Source organism: Populus alba, chromosome 18 (genome assembly GCF_005239225.2).
Source record: "Populus alba chromosome 18, ASM523922v2, whole genome shotgun sequence".
Classification (NCBI taxonomy): Eukaryota; Viridiplantae; Streptophyta; class Magnoliopsida; order Malpighiales; family Salicaceae; genus Populus; species Populus alba.
In genome coordinates, this window is record NC_133301.1 from 2,902,103 (window position 1) to 2,926,778 (window position 24,676).

A 24,676-nucleotide genomic window follows, 5' to 3' on the forward strand; every position below is an offset into this window, starting at 1 on the left:
TATTAAAACAATCTAAAATATATTAAAAAAATAATTTTTTTAAAAATATAGTTTGCACCATGCTATAATATCTTACAGGAGGAAAATGACCCAGGCGAAGATGAAAAGGGTATTTGGAATTAATTGTGAAGTTTAGAAAAATGTAAAAGTGAGCTTATTCAAATAATTTCAATATTCTAGAAGATGCATGTATATAATGAATTGATGATGTGATAGTTTTTTAAATTATTCATTTTGAGATGTTAAATAAGCACAACCAACACCGTCAATTCCAAATGTTTAATTTTTTCTTGATTGATGCTGATTGTTTCAATGAGCCCACAAGAAATAATAATTGATGCGTTGACTAAGACGTTAAATTAAAGAAAAATATAAAAGTTGTGGAATTTTCCTTGTAGAAAATTGCTATGGAGTTGTAGTATGAATACCCATTCAAGGTATGTTTATCATTGAGGTGTAGTGAAGGGTTTTTTTTTTTTTAGGATTTATCAAAAAAAAAAAAGTAATAAAAAACATGTATCTTAGCTTTTAGTGAGTCGTAGTTAATGCTTTAAGGAAATTATGTCCGTAAAAAAAACTCAATCTCACCTCACAACATCTTATTCTCAAATACACATTTAATGCACTACAGATTGACTATGCACTTAATGTTATTTTATTTTCATTCCTATTTCTTCTTCTTTTTTCAATTTAGTTTAAAAAAAAAAACTATTGTTAATTCATTAGTACTTAAAAGTGCATATTTATCAAGGTTTTATATCATCATTTTTCACTTAAAGTATCAATAACTCCTTAATTAAAGCATGTTTTATAATAACAAGTCTAATACTATAAAATGCCCTAATATATGGTAAATGTTCATCTTAAATGCAAGCCTATCACATAAATCAAAGGATTAATTGATGAATTCAACTACTGAAATTTGTGAAGATAAAGAGAGCGTGAAACTTAGAAAAGAGATGTTGGTGCAGTCCAAACTGGAACACTGTTCGGTAATTGGGTCATATCTCGAGTTCTAAATGTCCAAATGACCTTCAATTTTTACACAGATTCAGTAAGACATAGGCCTACAACTTTCATGTTTTCATCAAGATCTAAGAAAGCCGTTTTCAAGTCCAAATTATAGCAACAACGGAGAAGTCTGAATCTGTCCTGCAACCCGAACACTGTTCAGTGTTTGGCCCATATCTAGAATTTTAGAAGTCCAAATGACCTCTATTTTTTTTCTGGAAAGCTGAGTCAATTTCCTACAACTTTCATGTTTTCCAGTGGACCCAGTTCGGATATTAGCATTTTTGTTTTATTCAGACAAGAAGATAAGGATTTTCACCAAGTCAAAAGTTAGCCACCCACTCAACAATTAGTCATCAAATCAATAATTCTGAATTTTGGCCTATAAAAAGAGGCATTTGATATGCATTTGGGGGTTTGATTGTTCAAATCAAGTTCATGCTCTTTATTTCTCTCTTTATATTTTTTTGTAATTCTTAAGTTTTGCTTTCATTAATATCTTGTTTATACTTTTCATTTCCTTAATTAACTTGTATCTTATTTATGTTCTTGTTTTGTTTATTTATGTTTCTCTTCTTTATTATGTTTAGCTAAGTTTATTATGTCAAGGTGAAAAGGTTACATTAATGATGTAAAAACAAGTATGGTGTAAACTCAACATGGACCTTAATGTTTAATATTAACATGTCTTATCTTTTTATCTTACTAATTCTTAATACCTTGCTTGTTAAATGGTTAATCTAGATTTGTGTTGTATAATACTTGGTACAACAAATGTTTGGCACTCTCATAGCCCAACCGTATGGTATTACCTACACTTGGGCTATGAAAGGAACTTAATTTGTTGTTAACATCAGTTAATATCATGAATTCCTGACAATATTTAAAAGTTTGGTATTATGTAAATAAGATAATTAATATGATCATGTTAATAATTTATAATGAGCTATTAATGAGAAATCATCTGATTGGAACCTCCTCTAACCTTGACATTTGTTTTTATCATTGTTTAATCCTTACATTAATCTTTTATCTCAAAGTTCTCATTAATTTCTTCATCTTCTTCTTTACTACTACTACTACTACTACTACTGTTGTTGTTGTTGTTGTTGTTGTCTTGTTATTTATAATTTATACAATTAACCTCTATGTGGTTCGACCCCGGTCTTGACGGGTTATTTATTACTTTGACACTCCTGTACTTGAGAAAAGACATCAATTTTTTGGTTGTGTCACTAATTTAAGTTAAATTATTATGGAATATCAAATTTAAAATATAAAGGGCCAAATTGAAAAGGACAACAAAAATAGGTGGCGCCTCAAAGTTTGTAAAATAAGCTCAGCTCAGCCCTTATACTATCCAATTTTTTTTCGATCACTTTGTTTGTTTAGATTTCAATTTAGGTCTAAAACTTTTTTATTTTTATTTTTATTTTTAGTTATTGGTTTGAGAGAGGAAAAGAAAGTCATCATATTTCCAGTGATAGAAAAAAAGTATTAGTTGACATCAATTTAGAACATGAAAAAGGTTGATCTTGACATCAATGGATTCCATTCAATAAGAAGAGTCCCACTTAGGTGTCATCTTGCCCTTTCATCGCCTATAATGGTAAATTTAAGCTCGAATTTTTTTATTATTTTATATTGATTTTGGGTTTATGAAGTGGTTTTTTAAATTATTTGAGGTCATATATGAGTTTATCAAGGTATATATAAAGTTTTATAAGTGTTTTGGTAAAAATAAATCAGTTCAAATTTAGGTCAAGAAAATAAAAACCTTAATTTTCCAATCATCATCTTGGCCAAATTTTGGGAACAAACAAGTGACACATATTAAGGTCCCCTGAGCAAAAAAAAAAAAAAACAAAGACCCCGAACACAAACCCTTTTGAAAATGAGTTAATCACGTGTGCCTAACTAAACAACGCATGACCTCTTTCTTTTCTAATTTTTTTAATTGACACATTTTTATATTTGTTTTTTTTATATAATTTATATCTAAAATAACACCCTTTCTCTCTATTTTTTTAGATTTTTTATTTAGCATTTTTTAATATAGCAATTGTTTTTTTAATTATTTTGTATGTATTTAATGATTCAAAGAGATTATTCTAACTCATCTATAATTTTTTTATGTTCTATATAAATAAAGTTTATTTTCATTATGTGTTTATAAAAATAAAAATTATATGTACTTGGTAAAAACAATGTGCATTTTATATAAAAAGAAAAAAAAAAACATGTGCATTAAAGGGAAATTTTTGGGTTAAATATCATACTTATCTATCTTTTACTTTTACATGAATGATTATCTTTTTTATTTTAGAATTTGATTAGTATTAACATTTCTTTCTCAGTTTATCAGTTCGTAGATTCTATGATATGTTTTGTTTAGTGTAAACAATGTCTTTATGTTTCTCAATTAAGAGATTTATGATAAAGTAAAATGCCTTATAACATTATTCAATTTTCCTACTACGTTAAAATTAACTTGAGATCCTACATGTAGTGTTGCGATAACTCTTTTTTGTATTTATTAATGCATATGATCCTCACTTTATTTCATTATATATAAGCATCAACTTTTCAAATTTTTTGCTTTAGAAAAAAAATTATTCAACTTGCGGTAAAACAAGCCACGTAGACGTGTTAGCACTTTTTTTATATTTATTGGTATAAATAGTTTTCAATTTATTTAATTAAATACATGTGTGAGTTTACGATAGCCTAAAAAGAAGACGATAATTGAAGAAGGAAATGTGTTTAAGAGAAATAGTTAGACCAAGTTCTACTATATGATCAGACAATTCTTTTTTTTTAGAGTGTGTTTGGTATTGCGGTAGCGGTTATGGTTGTGGTTTAAAAAAAATTGTTTTATAAAAAGTACTTTTAGTTGAGGTTGGTTTGAAAAAATAGGTGTTTGGTTAAAATTGTGGTTGAAATTGAGGTTAAATAAAAAGTAGTTTAATGTGTTTAGTTAAGAATGCTTTTGAAATTAAGGTTATAAAATAATTTTAAAAAATATATATTAATATTGATGGTTTTAAATTTAAATATTGTAGAATTAATTATTCCTATTATATCATGAAATAAATAATACTTTATATAAAGTATTTTACCGCCTAATTTCAAAACATAAATCAAAGTGTTAGGTCCACACATATAATCCAAAATCGATTATTTTATATATATATATATATATATATATATATAATAAAACTAATTAATTATTAATACCTTTTTATTTTACAAATTATTTATTTATTCTCTAAGTATTTTTTTGGAGATGAATTAAAAAATTAAAAAATATTATAAATAATACACAAAATAAATTAATTTTTTAAATAAATTTTATACGAGAAATATATCTCTTTTCCAAAGCTATCATAATTTTTTCTAAAATAGTAATATACTTATTTAATATAAAAATATCATAAGAAAATAATGACATCAACTAATCTGGAATCTCTGCATTCAAGCTTCTCTTTCTTTATTCTCATTCTCTATTTTCCACGTTTCCTAATCAGTAACCACATTAAAAGCAAGACAGACTTGCTTCTGCATTCCTGTGTTTGGAATGCATATTTATGTGGGACCCATGCATCAAAAAGTGTGGCCCGTTGTTAATCAAACACATTGTTAATTGTGAACGCAACTAAATGTGGACGCAACCACGTAAACAAACAGAGTCTTAGAAAATTTGGTTCACTTTACTCGCTGGATTAGAGACATCCAAAAGCTCAGGAGGATATCGCATGTCCAAATTGTTGCATTAAGATACAGACGTGCAAAATTATATTTCACCAGATAAGTGACTAACGTTACGCCACGGATTAGGTTGATTTTGTTTTAATATAATTTTTTTAAAAGTTAATTCAAGTTAATTCGACTAAGTCATTACTCGAAATATAAAATTTAAATAATCTTATAGAAAAAAAAAACATAAAAATTTATGAAATTCAAGGCCAAATAACCTAATGTCGAAGAATAAAATTAAAAAAATAAACCTAAAAAATAGACTTGAGTTGATTACTCTATAAAAGACAAACATGAAAAAACCCCAAAGCAAAACTCCTAGTCATCTATTTTTTTTTTTTTAAAATAGCAATAAAACCAATGAGGACCAATCTTGTATAAAAACTAAAAACAATGAGGGACTAAATTAAAAAATAAAATAAATCAAGAAATAAATTATCATTAAATGATTTTCTGTGGTCTTTTTCTTTCCAAAACACATTATTATAATTATAAGAAACATTAAATGTTGTGGGAAAGTACTGTAAACAAAAACGATGGACATGCTCTCATACTTCGTTGTTTTTTTTTTTTTTCATTTTAGTCATTGAACTTTTATTTTTGGACAATATTTTCCTTTTATAGCAAATTGAAGGCCAATGCTTCAAATTTATCGAGGAAGGGCAAGATTGAAAGAAAAAGGGTCGGAATGAAAAAGACAGAAAATACTGTTTGTTTTGTAATTTGGGTCAAAATATTCACTTAGGTCCTCCTACTTTTCAAATTTAAACCTTTAAGTTCCTTGATTTTTTAAAAAATAATTTTGGTACAAGATTTTATTTTTCTTATTTTTTTAATCCTGAGTTGAGAGATAAGAGACAAACTGGCTAAATTCTAGTGATAGAAAGAAAAAGCCTTGATTGACATCGTTTTGGCTACGAAAAATGTTAATTTTGATGTCAGTAGGTTATATTCGACGAGAGAAGTTTATCCTAGGTCTTTTTTGTTCTTCACCTTACTTGAGATGGTAAATTTAAGCTTGGAAAGTGTTTTGGTTTTAAGTAGATTTCTATTTGTTTTTTGAGTGATTTAGGGTCATGGATAGGTTTGTCAAGATGTATATGGTGGTTTTTAGGTGTTTTAGGTGAAAAATAGGTTGAAATCGAGTTTATTGGATAAAAAACCCTTCGCTTGAATTTCCGCCAACCTTTTAGTCACGTGAGACTAGTTTGTTTGTCATAATTACATAATTTTTTTCAAAAAAATTAGGGACAAACCACCCTCTGTATAGTAAAAAAATAAAGTTAACTCAAGTGCGTGAGAAGGCCACAGGCCTCGGCTTTTCTAAGCATAAATACGCTAGGTCACCCAAGCCAACCTTGCATACCTAGGCTTTTTTACCATTATTTTTTTATTTTTTGCCACTAAAAAAAAAACGCAACAGCACTTCCAACGATATTATAAAAGGATATTTTTTAACATTGCAAGACATTGCTCAAAGAGCGCAAATACCTTCCAAGCACTCCCAACATACCAAATAACAAAAAAAAAAATTACATAAAGACAAATAAACCCCTTAACACTACCTTAAAAACTTTTGTTTTTAAAAATATTTTAGCTATTTCCCTATTTTTTTATATATATATATTGGATCAAATATCATACTGCATCTGGAAAAATAACCTTTGTGAAATTACCCTTGACACAAGTTTTAATGTTTTTTTGGCTTATGTTAAAAATCCTATATACTCCAATAGCTAGTATTAAGTTCTCTTAATAGAGAAGCAAAACCATAAAATCACTGAGCAGTGATTTCACTCAAAAGCAGTGAAAACCCTTCATGTTTTAGTGTTTTTTTTTTAAAAAAAAAATTAATGCTCTCTTTCCAACCAACTTCAAATGAGATTAGCCACACAGTCCAACACATTTTGGCAGACCTTCCATCGGAAACCTGAGTCCAGCCTTTTAAGCTTTGACAAATGCATATACATGATACATAACCCAAAAGAAGGAAGCAAAAATGTGATCACAAAGAGTCACGTTATCTAAGTAAACGACAGGACCTAAAGCAACTTACAAGCGCTATCAAGTTTGTCTCACCAGCTTAAAACCTTCAATTGCTCTTTCCAACATATATTTTTAAATAAACTGTAAGAGGTTCACTTAGCGCTCATCCATTAAAAGGAAAAGACTTGAGGTTCAAAGGGCTACATCATTACACAGAATTCAAGTTCAACTACTGTCCTGGGAAGAATTGCAATTAACAAAACTGCCAAAACTATGTTTTCCATGACAACCGACCAAAGATAAGATCCAAAACGCCAAAGGGGAAACTTTTTTTTTTTTTTTTTTTTTTTCAGTCGACAGCAATACAACTAGAACGTCATCTTTCATGAAGCCAGAGCCAAGAGCCCACTGTTTATTCTGCATTGGTATATGAACAACAAGAAACACATGTTCATACATGTGTGCCAAATGAAAAGGGCCTTTTACCGTACTGGCTGCTGATTGTAATGATTCTTCTCTTTCTTCTTGGCTGCGGCCAGCCTTGCACTTCTTGCAGCAGCCTCTTGAGCAGCGGCTTTTGCAGCACCATCCATCTCTTTACTAGACTTCTTCTTCTTTGCAGATGCCATCCTCTTTAGTCGTTCTTTCACGTCAACAGCAGAAGCATCCTCCTCAGCCTGTTCCGCTCTAGCAGCTTCTTCTGGCCCGTTATCAGCTTCTGAACTGGCGGGATGATCTTGGGGCTCCTTTGCTGACTTTTCCTTCTTTTTCTTCTTCTTAGCACTTTTGGACTCCCCGGCGACATTTTCCTTCTTATCTCCCTCTTCATTAGTCTCCCCATCTTTCTTCTCCTGTGCAGCCTCTGCAGTCGCAAGTCAAAAAAACTCTGGCTCAGAAGAGATTCACCACCAGATGCATATCTAAAGCTAAACGCTTGGCTAAAAAAATAATAGGGAACAACTGCACTTTACACTTCCACTGTCCAAGCAAAAACTGAACAAAACAAGAAAAATACCCCTTTCTATACCAGTAAGGTGCAAAAGAGAAATTATGAAACACTTCGGAGTCATGGGACATAGAAACAGGTCGATGCACACACACACGCACATTATCTGCTAAATTGCAACTAACATGATGATGCACAAAACAGGTGAATGTGCACACAGATTATCTACTAATTTGCAAATAACCTGATGATGCACAAAATGGTTAGAATATACATTTTGACTCGCCTATAACAAATATGATCCAATTATCCAAGTTACAATTTCAATATGCATTGTTAAGTAATGAAGATTATCAATGAATGAACAAAGTATAATGCTCAAACAACAAGATAGTATTTAAGAAACATTTTTTAGTTGCAAACAATCAGAGACCCTGGATGATGTTTCATTGGCACTAGCCATGTACTCATCCAGGTCATTGTTAATAAAAACTTATCTAAAACAAATATGATGCATTGACAGATTTTAAACTGTGCCAATTACACTTATCCATAATTTGGGTCAATTTTAAGAGCAAAAATTAGAAAGCACAGCAGATACTTTCGAGCTTTTATCATATAACTGGAATTACCACGAGACTCATCTTGGCCATTGCTATCTTTTTGAGCAACTCCAAAATCAGCAAGAAGGGCCTCTAGCTCTTCAAGTTCCTTCTTCTTTCTTTCCTTCTTTGAAAGTTGTCTTTCTGTCTCCTTAGGCAGCACAGGAACTTCCAGGACCTTCTTCACCACTGGCTCAGGTTGCGCCGGAGCCTCTGGTTCATGGTCATTTTCTTCCTCTACATCATCATCACCTTCATCCAAAATATCTTCTTCACTCTCACTTTCCTGCAACCCCACAGAAAAAAGAGAGCAATCAGTGAATGCCAATGAACAATAAAGTCTTTATCAACCATTTCAAAGTTCTATCTGTCTGCATGGGGTAGTGAAAGACAAATAAATATTAAGCCTCTAACACAAAAATAGTACATGCATGAAGCGAGTAGGAAACAAATGTGTCATAATAACTATTCACGGTTATAGAAGCACAAAATCAAAATCTTTTATGACAATAATGTGCTGTCACAATAATTGAGCCTTCCTATAATCATCCAGAACTTCTCTTTGGCCTCAGGTTGAGCTTGTATTTAGGATATAATGATGCACAGCTTATTGTTTTCTCTGTAGATGTACCTTTTCTATTCATTTCAAGGATAAAAATAGTGAAATAGCATACCACCAATTTGGAAAGGCAATCATAACAGTCCATATGTATCACCATGTAATCACAGTATATAATAGGACAGCACCAAAAATCCAATTATTAAAAAGATGCAAAAACAAAAACCTTGAGCATTGCACATGAAACTAAAACAGGCAGACACAAACAAGTATGGCAAATCTGATTGGATTAACAAAAAAAATACTTATACCTAACAATATAACACATCAATCAATCACATATAGCATATGCCAGTCAAACATCAAACTCCAAAACATAATAAAATCGTCATCCACGCCATAATAATCATACATCAACTTTGAAGAACTCTTGAATCCGTTTCTATAAATACGCACACTTATATATACTCTAATCGTTCAAATCATCCTCTCACCTCTACATGGGCAGATTTCTCCTCACTCTTCTGCTGCTGCGAGGACCCCCAGACAGAAGGAGGCGGAGCCGTCGTTGCATAATAATCATCGTCATCTTCATCATCAACATCAGCCCAGGATTTAGCAGTAAGTTTCGCCGGAGCCCAAAAAACTTCCGGCTCAGGCTCCTTCGACTGCTGCTCTTTCCCACTCTTAGAACCCCCTTTTCCACTCTTGGAACCCCCACGCTCCTTATCAGATTTCTTCTTCTTCCTCAACGTCTCAAGCGCAGCAAACACGTTCGTGTTGTTAATCACCAACGATCCCTCATCTCTCCTGCTTCCTCCACCCGCCATGATTACCAACTTAGAGACAAAACTGTAATTTCGAGGAAATCTCAGGGACTAAATTCGGAATTTGTGGAAAATCTTATCGACAAACAACAAGAAGTTCCTAGGATTTCAAGAAACGAAGATCAGAGAAATTACGATTAAAAATATGAATTAAAATTCTAGTAAACAAGATTATTAAGTGGTAATTTTGTATTTCTTGACGAATCGATTAAGAATCAAATCGATGAAATTTAACTTCTAGAGCTTCTCGATGATTTCTATACAAAAATGAGGGTTTTTTGTGGTAATTGGGAGAGATTAAGTTCCGATGAAAGACGGCGATGGTGGGTGATGAGCGGCGGTGACTGGGAAAATTAGGGTTTTAATGGATGTTTTTATTTTCTTTTCTTTTCTTTTTTAACAGATAAAAAGAGAGATAGAGGGGGGGGGGGGGGACAGATGGAGAGAGCGAAGCTGTAGGGCTTGCTTGTTGTTGTGGTATTATTGGATAACGTAATAAGAGGGTGGAAGAAATGCGAGAGAGAGTGAAATTTATAGGGTTCGTTTTTTTATTGAACGCTTGCCCTTATTAAAATCTTTTATTTACGGTTAGTAGTTGCTAGAAACGGCGTCGTGCTAAGGATTTGCAATTTACGAAAAATATAACAGAATTTTTATGCCTTTTTTTTATATTTCTGTAATTTTTCGTTGATAGTGGTTTATGAGCAATCAGTCAATTGTCCCAAAATCATGTAAAAAATAAAAAGGGGTTGAAGATTGTTCATGATAAGGAAAAGGATCCGCAGTGAGAAAAAAACTGAAAAATTAATTAAAAAAAATTTAAAAAAATTATTGAAAAAATTGAACCGTGAAAAAAACTAATAATTTTTTTTTAAAAAATTGACTAATTCAGTTCTGTTTTGATTTTATAAGTCTAAAATAAAAAATAAAAACCGAACCAATCCAAACTCAAACCGAAAAAAAATCAAGCCAAATCAAAAAAATAGAACCAACTAAAAACTAAGTCAAGCTGATTTTTGTTCTAAAAAACTGAACCAAAAACTGGTCGGTTTGAAGCTGGTTTTGGTTTTTTTTTTTAAAAAATTTCAGTTTGATTAATTTTTTTTTGATAAAAATCGAATTAAATAAAAAATAATTATCTCTAAAAAAAATTATAATATTTCCATAGAAAGATTAAAACTATGATAGTTTTTTAAAAGGATTAAAATTTTATTTTTATTTTTTTTAGGCAACGGATGTAAAATATGTATATTATCCTTCAAGATTTTTTTAAAAAATTAGGAGCCAACCCACTTGCCCCTTTATCTTCGCCCCACCATGATAGTTTTTTTACCGATCAATCAAATCTCCTTAATTGGCATCCTTAAACTTTCTTTTTTAGATTACGAAAGGTATTTGTTATGGTGTTTCAATTTTAATTTTAAAAAATTTAGAATTTTTTTATTTTCAATTAGATTTTTATATTTTTAAACCATGTTAAAAATAAATTTAAAAAAAATAATAAAAAAATATTTTAAGATTTTTCTAAATAAAAATACTTTAAAAATAATTTTAAAAAAAATACCTAAAGATCATCTATCATTCCCAAATTTTTTAAAGTTAATTATTTTTTTTTTTGTGTTTTTGCTTGTGTTCACATCATGCTAACCATGGAAAGTCCTTTGCTATTTTGTAAGATAACTGTTTGGCATTATGTTTTTAAAGTATTTTAAAAAAAAATTAAATTTTTTTTTATTTTAAATTAATATATTTTTGATGTACTGATATCAAAAATAATTTTTAAAAAATAAAATAATATATTATTTTAATATATTCTAGAATAAAAAAATATTTTGAAAAGCAATCACAACCATGTTTATAAGCATACTCAAAAAACTAATTGAACTTTGGGAATATTATAACTGTAGATTTATTTATACTATTTATTGAAACAACATAATAATAGGTCTAGGTCTCTCCATCCAAAAACTTTAATATTAGTTTTCAAGGATATTAAAAAAAAAAAAATCAAGGCTTATTAGTCATTATCAAAATAACCAGGAGTAAATAAGTTTTTTTTTTCATTCTAATTATAAAATAAAATAAATAAAATGCCCTTGCAAAAAATGAAAGTGGCTTCAAGGGGCATTTTGTATTTTCACTATGGTTTTTTTTGTTATTTTAATGTCACTTAATGAATAATTCGATATATTGACCATGTAAAAAATAAAAAACATAGTGAAAATTACCAAAATATCATTAAAAGCAAAAATTTATAATTAGAGTCAAAGGGTTTTTCATCTTTGCTCAATGTTTTTTTTTTTTTTGTTAAATCAGCTAACACAATTTGATATTTGACTAGATAAAAAAGGATAAGTGCGTATATAACATTAGAAGGCTTATGGGAAGTGTCCAAGCACTCTTTGTGAAGTGTGCAAAGTCTTCCGGTATCAAAAATTGCCCTTCCACAATATTGTTAGAAACATTGTCATATCCTCTTCCATTTAGAGCAATGCGTGTCAGTGTTAATAGTCTGGTTTGTTACTTATAGACATTTTTTTTTCTTATTTTTTATCTCCGCCCTTGAAAATTACAATTTGACCTACTTTATTATTGATATTTCAACTTCAATCATTATTCTTTGTTTTCTAATTTATTTTATGGGCCTTTTTGTAGAAGTTTTATTGTTTTCTATTGCATACTTCAATCCCAATTTACCGAATATAATATTTTATAATTTGATCATTATTTTTTAATTTCTATTTTTTTTTTGATTTTTTTGTAAAAGTTTTATTGGTTTTAAAATTCATCATCCAATCTAAATTGATGATATCATGTTTTCTAATTTGATCATTGTTGTTTTGATTTCTATTTTTTTTTTCTTGACTTGTTTTGGAAAAGTCATTATTCTTTACAATTCTACCATGCAATCAATTTTTATTTTATTTTTCATGTCAATTTTGATAGTTATTCTTTTGATTTTTTGGGTTTTTTTTTCTAAATCGATCTTCTTTTCAATTTAATCATCGAATCAAATATAAAAGTTAATTTGTATTTTAATTTTGATATTCGTTCTTTTAATTACTGTTTTTTAATCCTTTTATATGATTGTGTTTTTTTTCAGTTTTATTTTTTAATATTTGATTAATAAAGAATTTCTTGAATATTTTTCTTCAAAAAAATAATATTTTTTTGTTGAGTTAACCTATGTTAACCTTTCTAATTCGTGACCTGAGTTTACCTCGAGTTGAGTTTTACATTCATAATCTTGTAAGAACCCGTTCGGCAATGCGACTGATTGTGTATTTGCCAAAATTTTAATTTTTTTTATAATTAATATTTTTTATTATAAATTTTTTAATATATTAATATCAAAAATAAAATTTTAAAACTCAAAAAAATACTATTTTAATTTATTTCAAAATAAAAAATACTTTAAAACCATCAATACCAAATTCTAATAATCCTCTGCACTCTGCAGTTCGCTGTCTCTTCCAGTTTCTACCATTGTTAATCTACTCTATCCAATCATCGCTTCAAGCTCACGTGAGCAACACTTCCTCACTCAAATCCACGATTCACTCCCTTAAAGCGAGTACATCTCTACCAATTTTCTCCGTCGCGTTAGCTCTTCAGTTTCCCTTTATGGCGCCTCAGAAATTAAAAGCCCGGTGGCATTCTCGATATTGCTTGAATCATCAGGACCAATTATCCAAACGCAAAAAAGAAAAGAAAACCAGTACTTTTAATTTTCCCTTACGAAATACACAAATTTAGCAAAAATCGAGTCGCATAACTACCACTCATCTCTCTAACCAATTTTTAATCCCACATCTCCACGTGTCACGAAACTTATAGGCACCTTGATCGTATTCCTCCATTCTACCAAAATTCTTGATTTTATTTATTAATCTGACGGTGGATAAATAACCCACCCCACCAGTTTAATATCTGACGGTTTATGGTTTTCCACGTAGCATAACCGAAAGCACCGGAAATATTTTCTTTATTTTTATAACTACTTTAATTTTATTTTGTTAATTTTTTCGATCAAAACCCCTCTTCTCGTGAAACCAAAAGAAACCCTAGCTCCTCTCCGTTTCCCACGTTAAAAAATACATTTCCTCAAATTACCGGAAATTAGTTGCTAAAATCAACAATTGTTGTAGGGTTTTAATTCGTAATCCATAGATTCACATTCTGGTCCATGTTTCATGCACGCGATCTTCATATTTCTCTCGATAAATCGAATGCTCGAGGTATTTCAATCCAGGTACGTTTTGTACTTTGTCTCTTTTGATGTTATTTGGTCAATTCAGGGTTTGGTTGTGATGGTTAGTGCTTGATTGCTTTGATTTGTGGGTTAATCTGTGAATTTTGGTAATTTAGGGGGGGTAATTTTGGTGATTTGGTGTCGTTTTGGTGTTTTTCCAGATCTGAAAATGCATGATAGGGATTTGAAAATCAGGGGTTTTGGGTTTTGGTGTTTGGATTGATGGAAAATAGAGTAGGAAAGTCTCATGGAGTGGAGATTCCTAAAAATTCAAGATCTTTGGATCATAAAAGTCTCTATGAATCTAAAAATCCTAAAGGGGATCAAAATAGTAATAATTTGAAGCGGAAGGGTGGTGGTGCAGGTGATGATGAGAAGGGACACGAGAAGAAGAAGAGTAGAAAGGAGGTTTCTATTAGTAGTTTTAAGAATAAGAATGTTAACAGTAGCTATAGGAAGAGTTTAAAGGAAGTGTATAATAGGAGTTTGAGTTCAGGTTTGAAGGAATCGAAGTCTGGGTTGATTCAGAGATTGGCTGATAGTAATGGATTTAGTGGTGTTTCCTTACCTCTGGATGGTGGGGTTGTTAAAATCCCTAGGCGGAAACGGGGTTTTGTGGGGCGAAGGAAAGTGGATAATGGCAGTGAAGGCTCCAAGCTGACAGGAGGGTTTGGCAGGGAAGCGGGCAATGTCGATCAGGCTGATAAGCCAACTGGTGAAGATGATAGCAAATGGGTTGAGAATGATGGTCGAGAGTTGAAAGCAGTGGGGATATCTGGTGGTGAAGTGGATGATGTTGATCAGGCTAGTAAGTTAACTGTTGAAGATAAGGGCAAGCAGGTTGAACCTTTGAAGGCTAAACAGAAGAAAGGTTCTGATGACTTGAAAGAAAATAGAAATGATGAACTGAATGCAAGCAGAAATTTGGAGGAGGACGATGGGCATGAGGGCCATGGGCATGAGGGCCATTCAGTTGCAACAAAAAGAGATTCATCATCAAAAAGGCCTCACAATGGCCCTTTGGTTGATAACAATGGTGATTTATCTTTGAAAAAGTCACTGAGGAAGCGGAGCAGGAAAAAGGACATGGTGTTCGATAAGGAAACAACCAAGGAGGATGACCCAACAGTTGATACTTCTATGAAGATGAGTGGTGTTTTGCATGATGATGAGGAGGAGAATCTTGAAGAGAATGCAGCAATGATGCTATCATCACGATTCGATCCAAGCTGCACGGGCTTTTCTTCAAACAGCAAAGCCTCAGCCTCGCCATCTAAAAATGATTTCCAAGAATTTGTTGCTCATGGGTCAAGCTATGTCTCTGGATCTGAATCTTCATCTGTTGATACCGATGGTAGAGTATTGCGACCCAGGAAACAAAACAAAGAGAAGGGTAGCACCAGGAAACGACGCCATTATTATGAAGTTTTCTCTGGGGACTTGGATGCTCATTGGGTGTTGAACCGGGGAATCAAGGTCTTTTGGCCTCTGGACCAGAGATGGTATCATGGTCTTGTTGGTGGCTATGACAAAGAGAGGAAGCTTCATCACATAAAATATGATGATCGGGATGAGGAATGGATTAATCTCCAAAATGAAAGATTTAAACTCTTGCTGCTCCCTAGTGAAGTTCCAGGTAAGATGCGAAGGAAAAGATCAATAACAAGCAACAAGAGCTCTGATGGGTGGAAAGAAAAACTGACATCCAGAAAAGAAAAGAGGGACTTGATGACAGAGGATGATAGCTATGAAGGGGCATATATGGAGTCGGAGCCTATCATCTCATGGTTGGCTCGATCTACTCATAGAGTCAAATCGTCTCCTCTTCATGCCTTGAAGAAACAGAAAACATCCTATCTATCTTCTACTATGACACCACTGTCTTCCCTAAAAAGAGATAAATGCAAGTTATCATATAATTCTGCTTCATCAGACAGTGTAGCCACTGATGGAAGGAGTGATTTGCCTGTGATGGAGAGCCCTGTTTTCCCCAAAGATAGCAAGCTCCCTATTGTTTATTACAGGAAGCGGTTTCGCAAGACAAGCAATGTGTTGTGTCATGAATCCAAGGGCATTTGTGTTTCTGCCAGTGCACCTGAAACTGATAGTTCTTTTGTGCCTCTTACTGTTGCTTTTTGGGCTTTGCAAGAGCATTATACTTCTCTTGGAAGATTGGATCGTGACCTGGATTCGAATAGGTTGGATTCTTCTGATCCTTTATGGTCAACCGGTAATGCAGGGTTGTTGAGATTAAATATTTCTGCCACAGAACCAAGATGGTTGAGGTTCAAGTTAAGCTTCCAATTGCCTTCTTTCTTGAATTACTACTCATTTGGCTCTGAAAATGTTTGGTTGATCCATGCTGTGCTACTGCTTCAGTATGGTATGCTTATGACTAAATGGCCAAGAATTCATCTGGAGATGCTTTTTGTGGATAATATGGTTGGATTGAGGTTTCTCTTGTTTGAAGGTTGCTTGATGCAGGCTGTAGCTTTTGTATTCCTGGTCTTAACAGTATTTCATCAACCTAGAGAGAAGGGGAAATGTGCTGACTTCCAGCTGCCAATAACTTCAATCAGGTACAGATTCTCTTGCATTCGAGATCTGAGAAAGCACTTCGCCTTTTCATTCTACAACTTCTCTGAAGTGGAGAATTCAAAGTGGAAGTACTTGGACCATAAGCTCAAAAGGCATTGCCTGGCTTATAGACAACTATCTCTGTCCGAATGCACTTATGATAACATTAAGGCATTGCAATGCGGAAATAATCAACTTTTCAGTCCTTTGGTCTGCAGTGATGCCACCTTAAATAAGGTACTTTCACATTATGTGGTTAAATATGCTTTTGAAGGTGACTTGTAGCTTTTATTTTTGCTTCCAGTTTTTTCCCTAGAAAAGAAATTCCTTTCCATAATGCTCTTCCCTCCTTTCTTTATCTATTTATCCATATAACTGTCTGCTGGTTTCCATATCTTAACACATGCATTGTGTGGCTTTTATTTGTTTCCTGTTACATTATTTCTTCATTCATGTTTTCATCATTGTAATTATTGAACTGATGAAACCAATAGCTGCAGCATAGTTACCCTTGTTTGGGACAGCTGTGCTGTCCTTTGCTCCATAGTTCTGAATGGCTACACAATATTTTTTTCATGATTGTTATTAACTACTGTGGTATTTAATGTTAACCAGGTCCTGCATAGGAGATCTAGGCAGAGTATTAGCCTCACGGGGGTCACCAGAGAATCTACTTGTGTTAATGGCAGCCAGTCTTCTTTCAAGTCTGACAAGAATCACAGATATTTACCTTCATTTGCACTTTCTTTTACTGCCGCTCCTACTTATTTTTTTGGTTTGCATTTAAAGATGCTTGTGGAACATAGTGTGATGCATATTAACACTGAGGATCACAATTCAATAGAACATCCAGAAAAATCCAGTGGTTTAGTGGCTGATAGCTGCACTAGCATAGAGGACTGTTCCAAAGCATGTTTAGATTGCACAAGCGGTAATGATTTCAAGGCTTTGACAAGGGGTGCTGACTATGATGGATGCATTTCCTGTGCCAAACCAGAGTCACAAAGTGTTGATGGCTCCATTTGCAGTGGCGGGGATTGGAAAAAATCCTTATCAAACCAAAGTGGTGATGTAAACGTTGAAATTTCTGCTAGCTACAGAGATCTTGGAGAATCAGGAAGTGGTGCAATTGTCCCGTTGCAGAATTTGGAATGCAACCATTCAGAGTCACAGCCCTGTGACTTGCTGTCAAGGCTGTCAGTTAACAAAGATGAGACTGGTGCTGGTTCACATGCTCTTTCAAATGGTGTCACGGTTGATATTCCATCAGTTAATCAATTTGACCAGCATGTTAATAAGGAATTACAAGGCGTTCAGCAGTCTTCTGATTTGTCTTGGAATATGAATGGTGGTGTTATTCCAAGTCCAAACCCTACTGCTCGCCGAAGTACCTGGCATCGAAATAGAAGTAATTTTGCATCTTTTGGATGGTCTGAAGGAAGGGCTGACTTTCTCCAAAACAATTTTGGTAATGGACCGAAGAAGCCACGGACACAGGTTTCTTATGCATTGCCTTTTGGAGGTTTTGATTACAGCCCAAGGAATAAAGGATATCAGCAAAAAGGGTTTCCACCTAAACGAATCAGGACAGCCACTGAGAAGAGGACTTCATTCATTTCCAGAGGTTCTGAAAGAAACTTAGAGTTGTTGTCATGTGATGCAAATGTTTTGATTACAAATGGTGATAAAGGATGGAGAGAATGTGGGGTGCAGGTTGTACTAGAGCTTTTTGATCATAATGAGTGGAGGCTTGGTGTTAAGCTTTCTGGAACTACAAAGTATTCATACAAGGCACATCAGTTTCTGCAAACTGGGTCAACAAATCGGTTTACACATGCTATGATGTGGAAAGGAGGGAAAGATTGGACACTGGAATTTCCTGATAGGAGTCAGTGGGCTCTTTTTAAAGAGATGCATGAAGAATGCTATAATCGGAATATACGTGCTGCATCAGTTAAAAACATTCCGATTCCTGGGGTTTGCCTGATAGAGGAAAATGATGATAATGGAGTAGAAGTACCATTTTTTCGGGGTTGTAAGTACTTTCGGCAGCTTGAATCAGATGTTGAGATGGCTTTGGATCCATCAAGGGTGTTATATGATATGGACAGTGATGATGAACAGTGGATGCGAAAAAATCAAAGTTCTTCAGAAGTCAATAGCAGTTCATGGCAGATTTCAGAAGAAATGTTTGAGAAGGCAATGGACAGGTTTGAGAAGGCTGCATATTCTCAACAGCGGGACCAGTTTACATTCAATGAAATGGTCGAGTTTATGACTGGAATTGAGCCCACAGAAGCCATCAAAACCATCCATGAATATTGGCAGCATAAGAGGCAGAGGAAGAGAATGCCTTTAATCCGTCATCTACAGGTACCTTCTGATATTTTCTGCTTATTTTACATTATTATATTGTGCTTGAGCTATTTTTGGTCTTCTGTGCAACTTAAGGTTATTGAGATTTGCCATTTTTCTTGGTAGAAATATTTGTTTTTGATGAAATAGTTATGATTTTGAGATTATTAACAATAAAGGATTATATTTTAATAAACTGAGTCATGAAGAAAAGTCATGGTTTTAAGGTTCTAAAAGGTAGGAAGCAAGACAACTCTGCTCTAAAAGGAGCCTTTGGAGCTATAGTTGGTTGGTTTAATACTCATTGGAATAGATGGACTAGTTTGTTGATTAAATAATCCCAGTCAAGAAGTCTCAGTATAAGTCAAGGTTAATTGGGGTATATGTAGTAGATGTGACATTTAGGAGTCCTTCAAGAAGTTTAAATTGAGATTGTAATGGACGTGATTTTATCCTTCAGTGATTGTACAGCTATTTTTGAACACTTTGATTTCAATCTCCAATGTCTCAGGGCATGGCGACACATGGACTTCTTACTCAAAAGGATACTTCAAAAAGATTAGTGCAAACAATGCATCATAGTTAAAGAACCTATGCAAAATTATCCTCTAGAATATACGAGGATGTATTTTCTGTTTGTTCTGTTGCTGGCCATCACACTGGTAAAAATGTTTGATGGTGGATGCGATGGTCATAATAATGATGTCTGTTGATTCTCAGAAATGCAAACCCCCCTTCCCCCAAACAGAAAAGGAAAATAAACACCCAGCTGATGCCATTCCATTAACCTGGAGGTGTTGTCACTGGTTATGGATGTTCTTTTGACTCCCTATCCATCGTGAATATAATAAATTTCTTTTATATCACTTCTTTGTTTTGCAGTCATTTGAGTAACATATATTCTAGTTTTGTTGAACGAAGTACAGTTTCTATAGATTTATGTTGGGATATTTGGTCTGCAAAATCAATGAGTAGGCTGTGGTTTCTGTTGAACCAAAGGGAAGGGTGCAGGGAAACTATGCCACTGTTTTTACTGATGTAGCTTTTTTATGATTTTATTCTCTTACAAGTTTTCTGTTGAATTATTCAATTGTCATCAGTTGCATGACCACTATTCATATCTATATTAATGGAATAAAGGATCTATCATTATGCTTTAATTTGACCAGGCAGTTCTCTAATCTTGTGTTCCAGCATATAACTTCATCGAACTTGGTTTATCTTAATAATATGTTTTGTTTCTGTATATGTCATTTGTATGCTGATTTGTTTTCTCTTAACATAGTTTTTGGTCTAACTTGATGTGCAATTATGGGTTATATGCAGCCGCCACTTTGGGAAAGGTATCAGCAGCAATTGAGGGAGTGGGAGCAAGCAATGACAAGAAGTAACACAGGCATCCCTAATGGATGCCATGAGAAGTTTGCACTTTCTGACAAGCCACCCATGTATGCTTTCTGTTTGAAACCAAGGGGTTTGGAAGTGCCTAACAAGGGATCAAAACAAAGGTCGCATAAAAAATTTTCAGTTGCTGGACAAAGCAATGGCTTAGCAGGAAATCATGACGGCTTGCACCCTTATGGTAAATGTTTTTTACCCTTTGAGATTTTGACCCCTCTTTTCTTTTCTTTCTTTCTTTCTTCTTTTCCTTTCCCCCATTTTCCCATCCTTGATATGCTTCTCAACTTTCACCTTAATCATATTACGTTTGTTTTCATAGGAAGAAGAATAAATGGCTTTGCTTCTGGGGATGAAAAGACAATATATTCAGTACATAACAATGAATCTTTTGATGATTCCCCGTTGCCTCAGATATCACCCAGGGTGTTTTCACCACGAGATGCTTATGGCCGTGGATATGTCTCACTGACTGGTGATGGTTATGATAGGAATAATCTCCAGAAACTTTGCAGGACCAAGTCAAAGAAACTTGGTACCTTTGTGTCTCCCTATGATGTTCAGATGGCTACTTCATATAATCACAGAATGTTGGATCAGAGAAATGGATTTCATCATTGGAATTTGGGGTTTTCTGACTGGCCTAGCCAGCGACATCAACGGACAGATGGATATGCGAGGCATGGCCGTGAACAGTTGAATGATTCAGGTCTTGATGAGCTCAGGTTGCGTGAAGCTTCTGGTGCGGCTAAGCATGCACTTAATGTGGCTAAGCTCAAGAGAGATAGGGCACAGAGATTGCTTTACAGGGCAGATCTTGCAATTCACAAGGCTGTGGTTGCTCTAATGAATGCTGAAGCAATCAAAGCTTCTTCCGAGGACACGAATGTTGATGGGTAGAATGAGAAAAACTATATATGAGATGATAGGAATTTGCCAGCCCCTTTAGCTTGCATGTCTGCATCCAAAGAATCCAGTTATAGACTTTACATTGTTCTTGCCGGAACACTCTGGTGTTTCTATCATCCGTGGCAGTGGCCTTTTGTCATTAGCCTTTCCAGCAGGTTTCTAACAGGTGCTGTGGCATTTAGAAGGGAGAAGGGTTTTTTTTTGTTTTTTTTTTGCCTCTGCCTCATTAATCTGCCATCAATCTGGCAGTTTTGGTTAGGACTTGCCAGGTCTTATACCCACTCGTTTTTTTTTTTTTTCCTGGTAACTGGTTCACCTGCACAGTTCCTGCTTGTGAAGGGGGTTTTTCTGGAGTTTTGGCTGCAGATCTTTGTACAGATCTTTGTTTCCTTTTCCTTTTTGTTTTCTCCCTTAACCATGAATATCGAAGTAGCAGTTGGCCGAAATAATATGACACCCCGGGATTCGACTTACAAGTTCCCATCTGATTCAACACTGGAGCATTCACTAGATAGATATGTGCCAGCGGAATACATTATCCATGAAAATAGAAGAGGAAAAAATTCTGTAAGTAATCTCTCATAATCTTCCATAGAGACTCGGTAGAGGTTTAGAATGTGTTTCTGGATCCTTGTTTCATATCTTTGTCAATATTTTGTTAGATGCCAGAGAGTTGGAAAGTTTGTGGCCTTTGCCTCTCTGATATCTTTTCATATTCTTGTCAATATTTAGTTATTTTAAGCAATAATTAATCACGGAGAGTTCATGGGCTCTTCAGCTTTGCGGTCTCTCACTAATCACATGCTTCCTTTTTACCTCTGGCATATAAAGAAACCAAATCAAAACCTAACAGAGAGACCTAAGCTTACAGAAAATGGGTTGCAAATTTGTGATTGAACTGTTAAAACTTGTACAGGCCCGTTTCAAGTGCACTTTGATTTTTATAATGTGGTGGACACGAGTGTTCTGTCGGGGGAGTAGTGATTGTGAGTTTCTTTGTAGTTGCGTGTTTGTGACATCTGATGGTGATATGGAGTGTTTGTCTGAGTATGTGGTGGTCTGTTGGGGTGATAATGCTTGGCAGCTCGGTCACTTATTGCTGCTTTCACATTTTCGAAGTTCTGTCTTCACCAGTCAATATGTTTTGATTGTCATTTGTTGTTTTAGATCACGATTTGAACCATGTTGCAACTTCTAAATCCTCAAGTTCAACAATTCCAGATTCCAGATTTTGTTATTGTCTCTGTGGTAAAGGGGAAGGGTGCCTGCAATGCGATGTAATGTCGGCACGAGTCCGGCCAGGACCCTCCCCCGCAGCAGGGGCCTCGTATGCCTACTAGGGTGAACTGAAACCATAACATGCATGGATATCATGGATATGAAGCTGGGATCAGTTTCATGTAAGTTCTTTGTGACCCGTTCAAGTCTATGGTCACTTAATGCCAGGATCAGTATGTAATTGATTCAAAATCTTCGACTTCCATAACATCAGTTAGCATTATGCATGCCTGCGGTTATGTCTGGTTGATCAATTTTGACTCTCTGTTGTTGACTGTGTTTGATTCAATTTTAGCCCTAAGAGTGAACAGCAATTGAGGCTGCTTTCCTGCTTTCATTCCTCAGCTCTGCTTCCATTTTGACTTTTTCGGATTAGGGGCATTTAGGCTGGCTAGCAAGTCGAATCGTAGTACCTTCAACCACTGAATTCGGCCAGTCTTCGAGCGTGTTTGGTAATGTGGTAACGGTTTCTTTTCAAATAACTTTTCATGCTGAAATGCATGTTAATGATATTTTTATTTTTTAAAAATTATTTTTGACATTAGCAAATCGTATTAAATTTTAACAAAAAAAAAATTGAATTTTGTGGGAATGTAGTTTGCACCGCGTTCCCAAACACTCTCTTCCATTGAAACTAAGCAAACAAAACCCGAAACCCAGAAAACAAACATAAAGGATTAATACCACGGTAAATCATCACAAATATCTGGTGTTGAAACCTCACCATCTTTGCCAACCTTGCCAATTTAAGTTTAAAAATCAGATTCCAACGGCTGCCACGCACCATCATGTGACAAAACGTTTGCGGCAAGATCAAGATCGTGCTAACACAAAAAAAAAAAAAAAAAAAAAAAAAAAACCCTAAAACATCTAAAATAGCAATTGAATTGAATAGCAAAATATTGGTGGAAAGGAAAAAGAAAAGATGGAAAGCAAGGTGTAACCAAGGATGTTAGAATATTTGGAAGCCTGGTTGTCGCACAAAGGCGGTGGTTTTAGCACACTGTGTGTGTGTGTAAGGTTAGATGAATTTTTTTAAAAAATCTAATTTAATAAATTATATTAAATAAAATAAATAATAAAAAAATTAAACAGATAAAAAAATTAAAAAATAATTAAATTAAAAAAATTATTTCAAATAAAATAAATAGCAATCAAAAAAATAAGTATCAAATTTGATAAATAAAAAATTTCAATTAAGAAAATAATAGGAGAAAAGCAAATAACAATCAAAAGAATGAAAACCAAAATTTTATAAAAATCAAATTAAATCAAATCAAATTCTAAAAAATAAAATTAAAAAGGAAAAAAAGACTCGAAATAAAATATATAGCAATCAAAATTTGATATAACCAACAAATTATAATATATTTTTTATTTTTTCGCATCTTCTAGAAAAGTTTATTTTGTCTAAAACAAAAGAAAAATACTTTTTAAAAAACTAAGCCAAGTTTTTCTTTGATTGAAAAATAATTTTTTTATTAATCAACTTTTCTAATAATAAATAAATACATGAAAGTTTTACAAGTAATTTCTAAAAAATTACTTTTCATCAACAAAGGCCTTAGATTAAATGAATTGCTAATAGAGAAAGAAATAAAACACCATAAGATTGCATTTATTTGTGTAGAATCACTTTGTGTATTCATGGAGAATTGAATTAAGGTGGAATACGTGGGTTGTTTATAGCATTTCTCTTTACAACGCCTTCAAACAACGCCCCTAAAAAGAAATTATTGCATGCAAAGTTATAAAAACACAGGGGATTGTCTTGGGGCGAGAACTTGTTTACATGTTGGTAGGGTAAATTTGCATTCACCCGAATGAACTATAATTTTTTTTAAAACAAATATATCAACACAAAGTTTTTTGTAATTTTTTTTTTAAATTAACAAGTAATATCATCAAGTTTTGATTTGGTTTTACCAAATCAACTTGAGCTACCAACCAATTTAATTTTTTATTTTTTTAACTTAAATTAATTTAAAATATTCAATCAGCCTGTTATAGATTGACAACAAGTGATTGAATTTATTTTTGTATTTTAAAAGTATTTTTAAAAAATTTAAAATTTTTTATTTGTTTTAAATTAATATTTTTTTTAGTGTTTTTAGATCATTTTTATGCACTGATATTAAAAATAATTTTTAAAAAAATAAAAAATATATATTTTAATATATTTTTAAATAAAAAATACTTTAAAAATCAATTACAACTACA

General features: G+C 33.2%; 2 protein-coding genes across 5 annotated transcripts; one reads left to right on the top strand and one right to left on the bottom strand.

The window, feature by feature from the left end:
- Positions 1-6,850: 6,850 nt before the first annotated feature.
- LOC118051073 (uncharacterized) lies at positions 6,851-10,163 on the bottom strand. The gene is made up of 3 exons (XM_035061608.2): positions 9,355-10,163; positions 8,332-8,587; positions 6,851-7,615 (listed from the first exon to the last, which is right to left on the bottom strand). The coding sequence occupies exons 1-3, from the start codon at positions 9,688-9,690 to the stop codon at positions 7,236-7,238; spliced, it is 972 nt and encodes a 323-aa protein (XP_034917499.1). The 5' UTR covers positions 9,691-10,163; the 3' UTR covers positions 6,851-7,235.
- Positions 10,164-13,531: 3,368 nt separating this feature from the next.
- On the top strand, positions 13,532-22,793 carry LOC118051072 (uncharacterized). 4 transcript variants are annotated; one of them, XR_012168659.1, is made up of 5 exons: positions 13,532-16,753; positions 17,132-18,889; positions 20,198-20,453; positions 20,592-21,745; positions 22,346-22,793. XR_012168659.1 is itself a non-coding variant. In XM_073406224.1 (5 exons), exons 2-5 carry the CDS (start codon positions 14,162-14,164, stop codon positions 21,167-21,169), a joined length of 5,184 nt encoding a protein of 1,727 aa, XP_073262325.1. In that variant the 5' UTR covers positions 13,532-13,939; positions 14,056-14,161; the 3' UTR covers positions 21,170-21,975. The 4 variants fall into 4 exon arrangements, 2 of the variants coding, with proteins under 2 accessions (XP_073262325.1, XP_034917498.1); XR_012168658.1 differs by having other exon boundaries at positions 22,400-22,793; XM_073406224.1 differs by lacking the exon at positions 22,346-22,793 and having other exon boundaries at positions 13,532-13,939; positions 14,056-16,753; positions 20,592-21,975.
- The last annotated feature ends 1,883 nt before the right edge of the window (positions 22,794-24,676 follow it).

What these genes read in the sequence shown, in the direction of transcription:
- LOC118051073 (XM_035061608.2), bottom strand. Translation starts at nt 9,690, where the DNA reads ATGGCGGGTGGAGGAAGCAGGAGAGATGAGGGATCGTTGGTGATTAAC. An exon ending in AGAAATCTGCCCATGTAGAG is followed by an intron (nt 8,588 to 9,354) that starts GTGAGAGGATGA and finishes GTGGGGTTGCAG; the next exon opens with GAAAGTGAGAGTGAAGAAGA. An exon ending in TGGCCAAGATGAGTCTCGTG is followed by an intron (nt 7,616 to 8,331) that starts GTAATTCCAGTT and finishes TTGCGACTGCAG; the next exon opens with AGGCTGCACAGGAGAAGAAA.
- LOC118051072 (XM_073406224.1), top strand. Translation starts at nt 14,162, where the DNA reads ATGGAAAATAGAGTAGGAAAGTCTCATGGAGTGGAGATTCCTAAAAAT. An exon ending in GTGATGCCACCTTAAATAAG is followed by an intron (nt 16,754 to 17,131) that starts GTACTTTCACAT and finishes AATGTTAACCAG; the next exon opens with GTCCTGCATAGGAGATCTAG. An exon ending in TGACGGCTTGCACCCTTATG is followed by an intron (nt 20,454 to 20,591) that starts GTAAATGTTTTT and finishes TTGTTTTCATAG; the next exon opens with GAAGAAGAATAAATGGCTTT.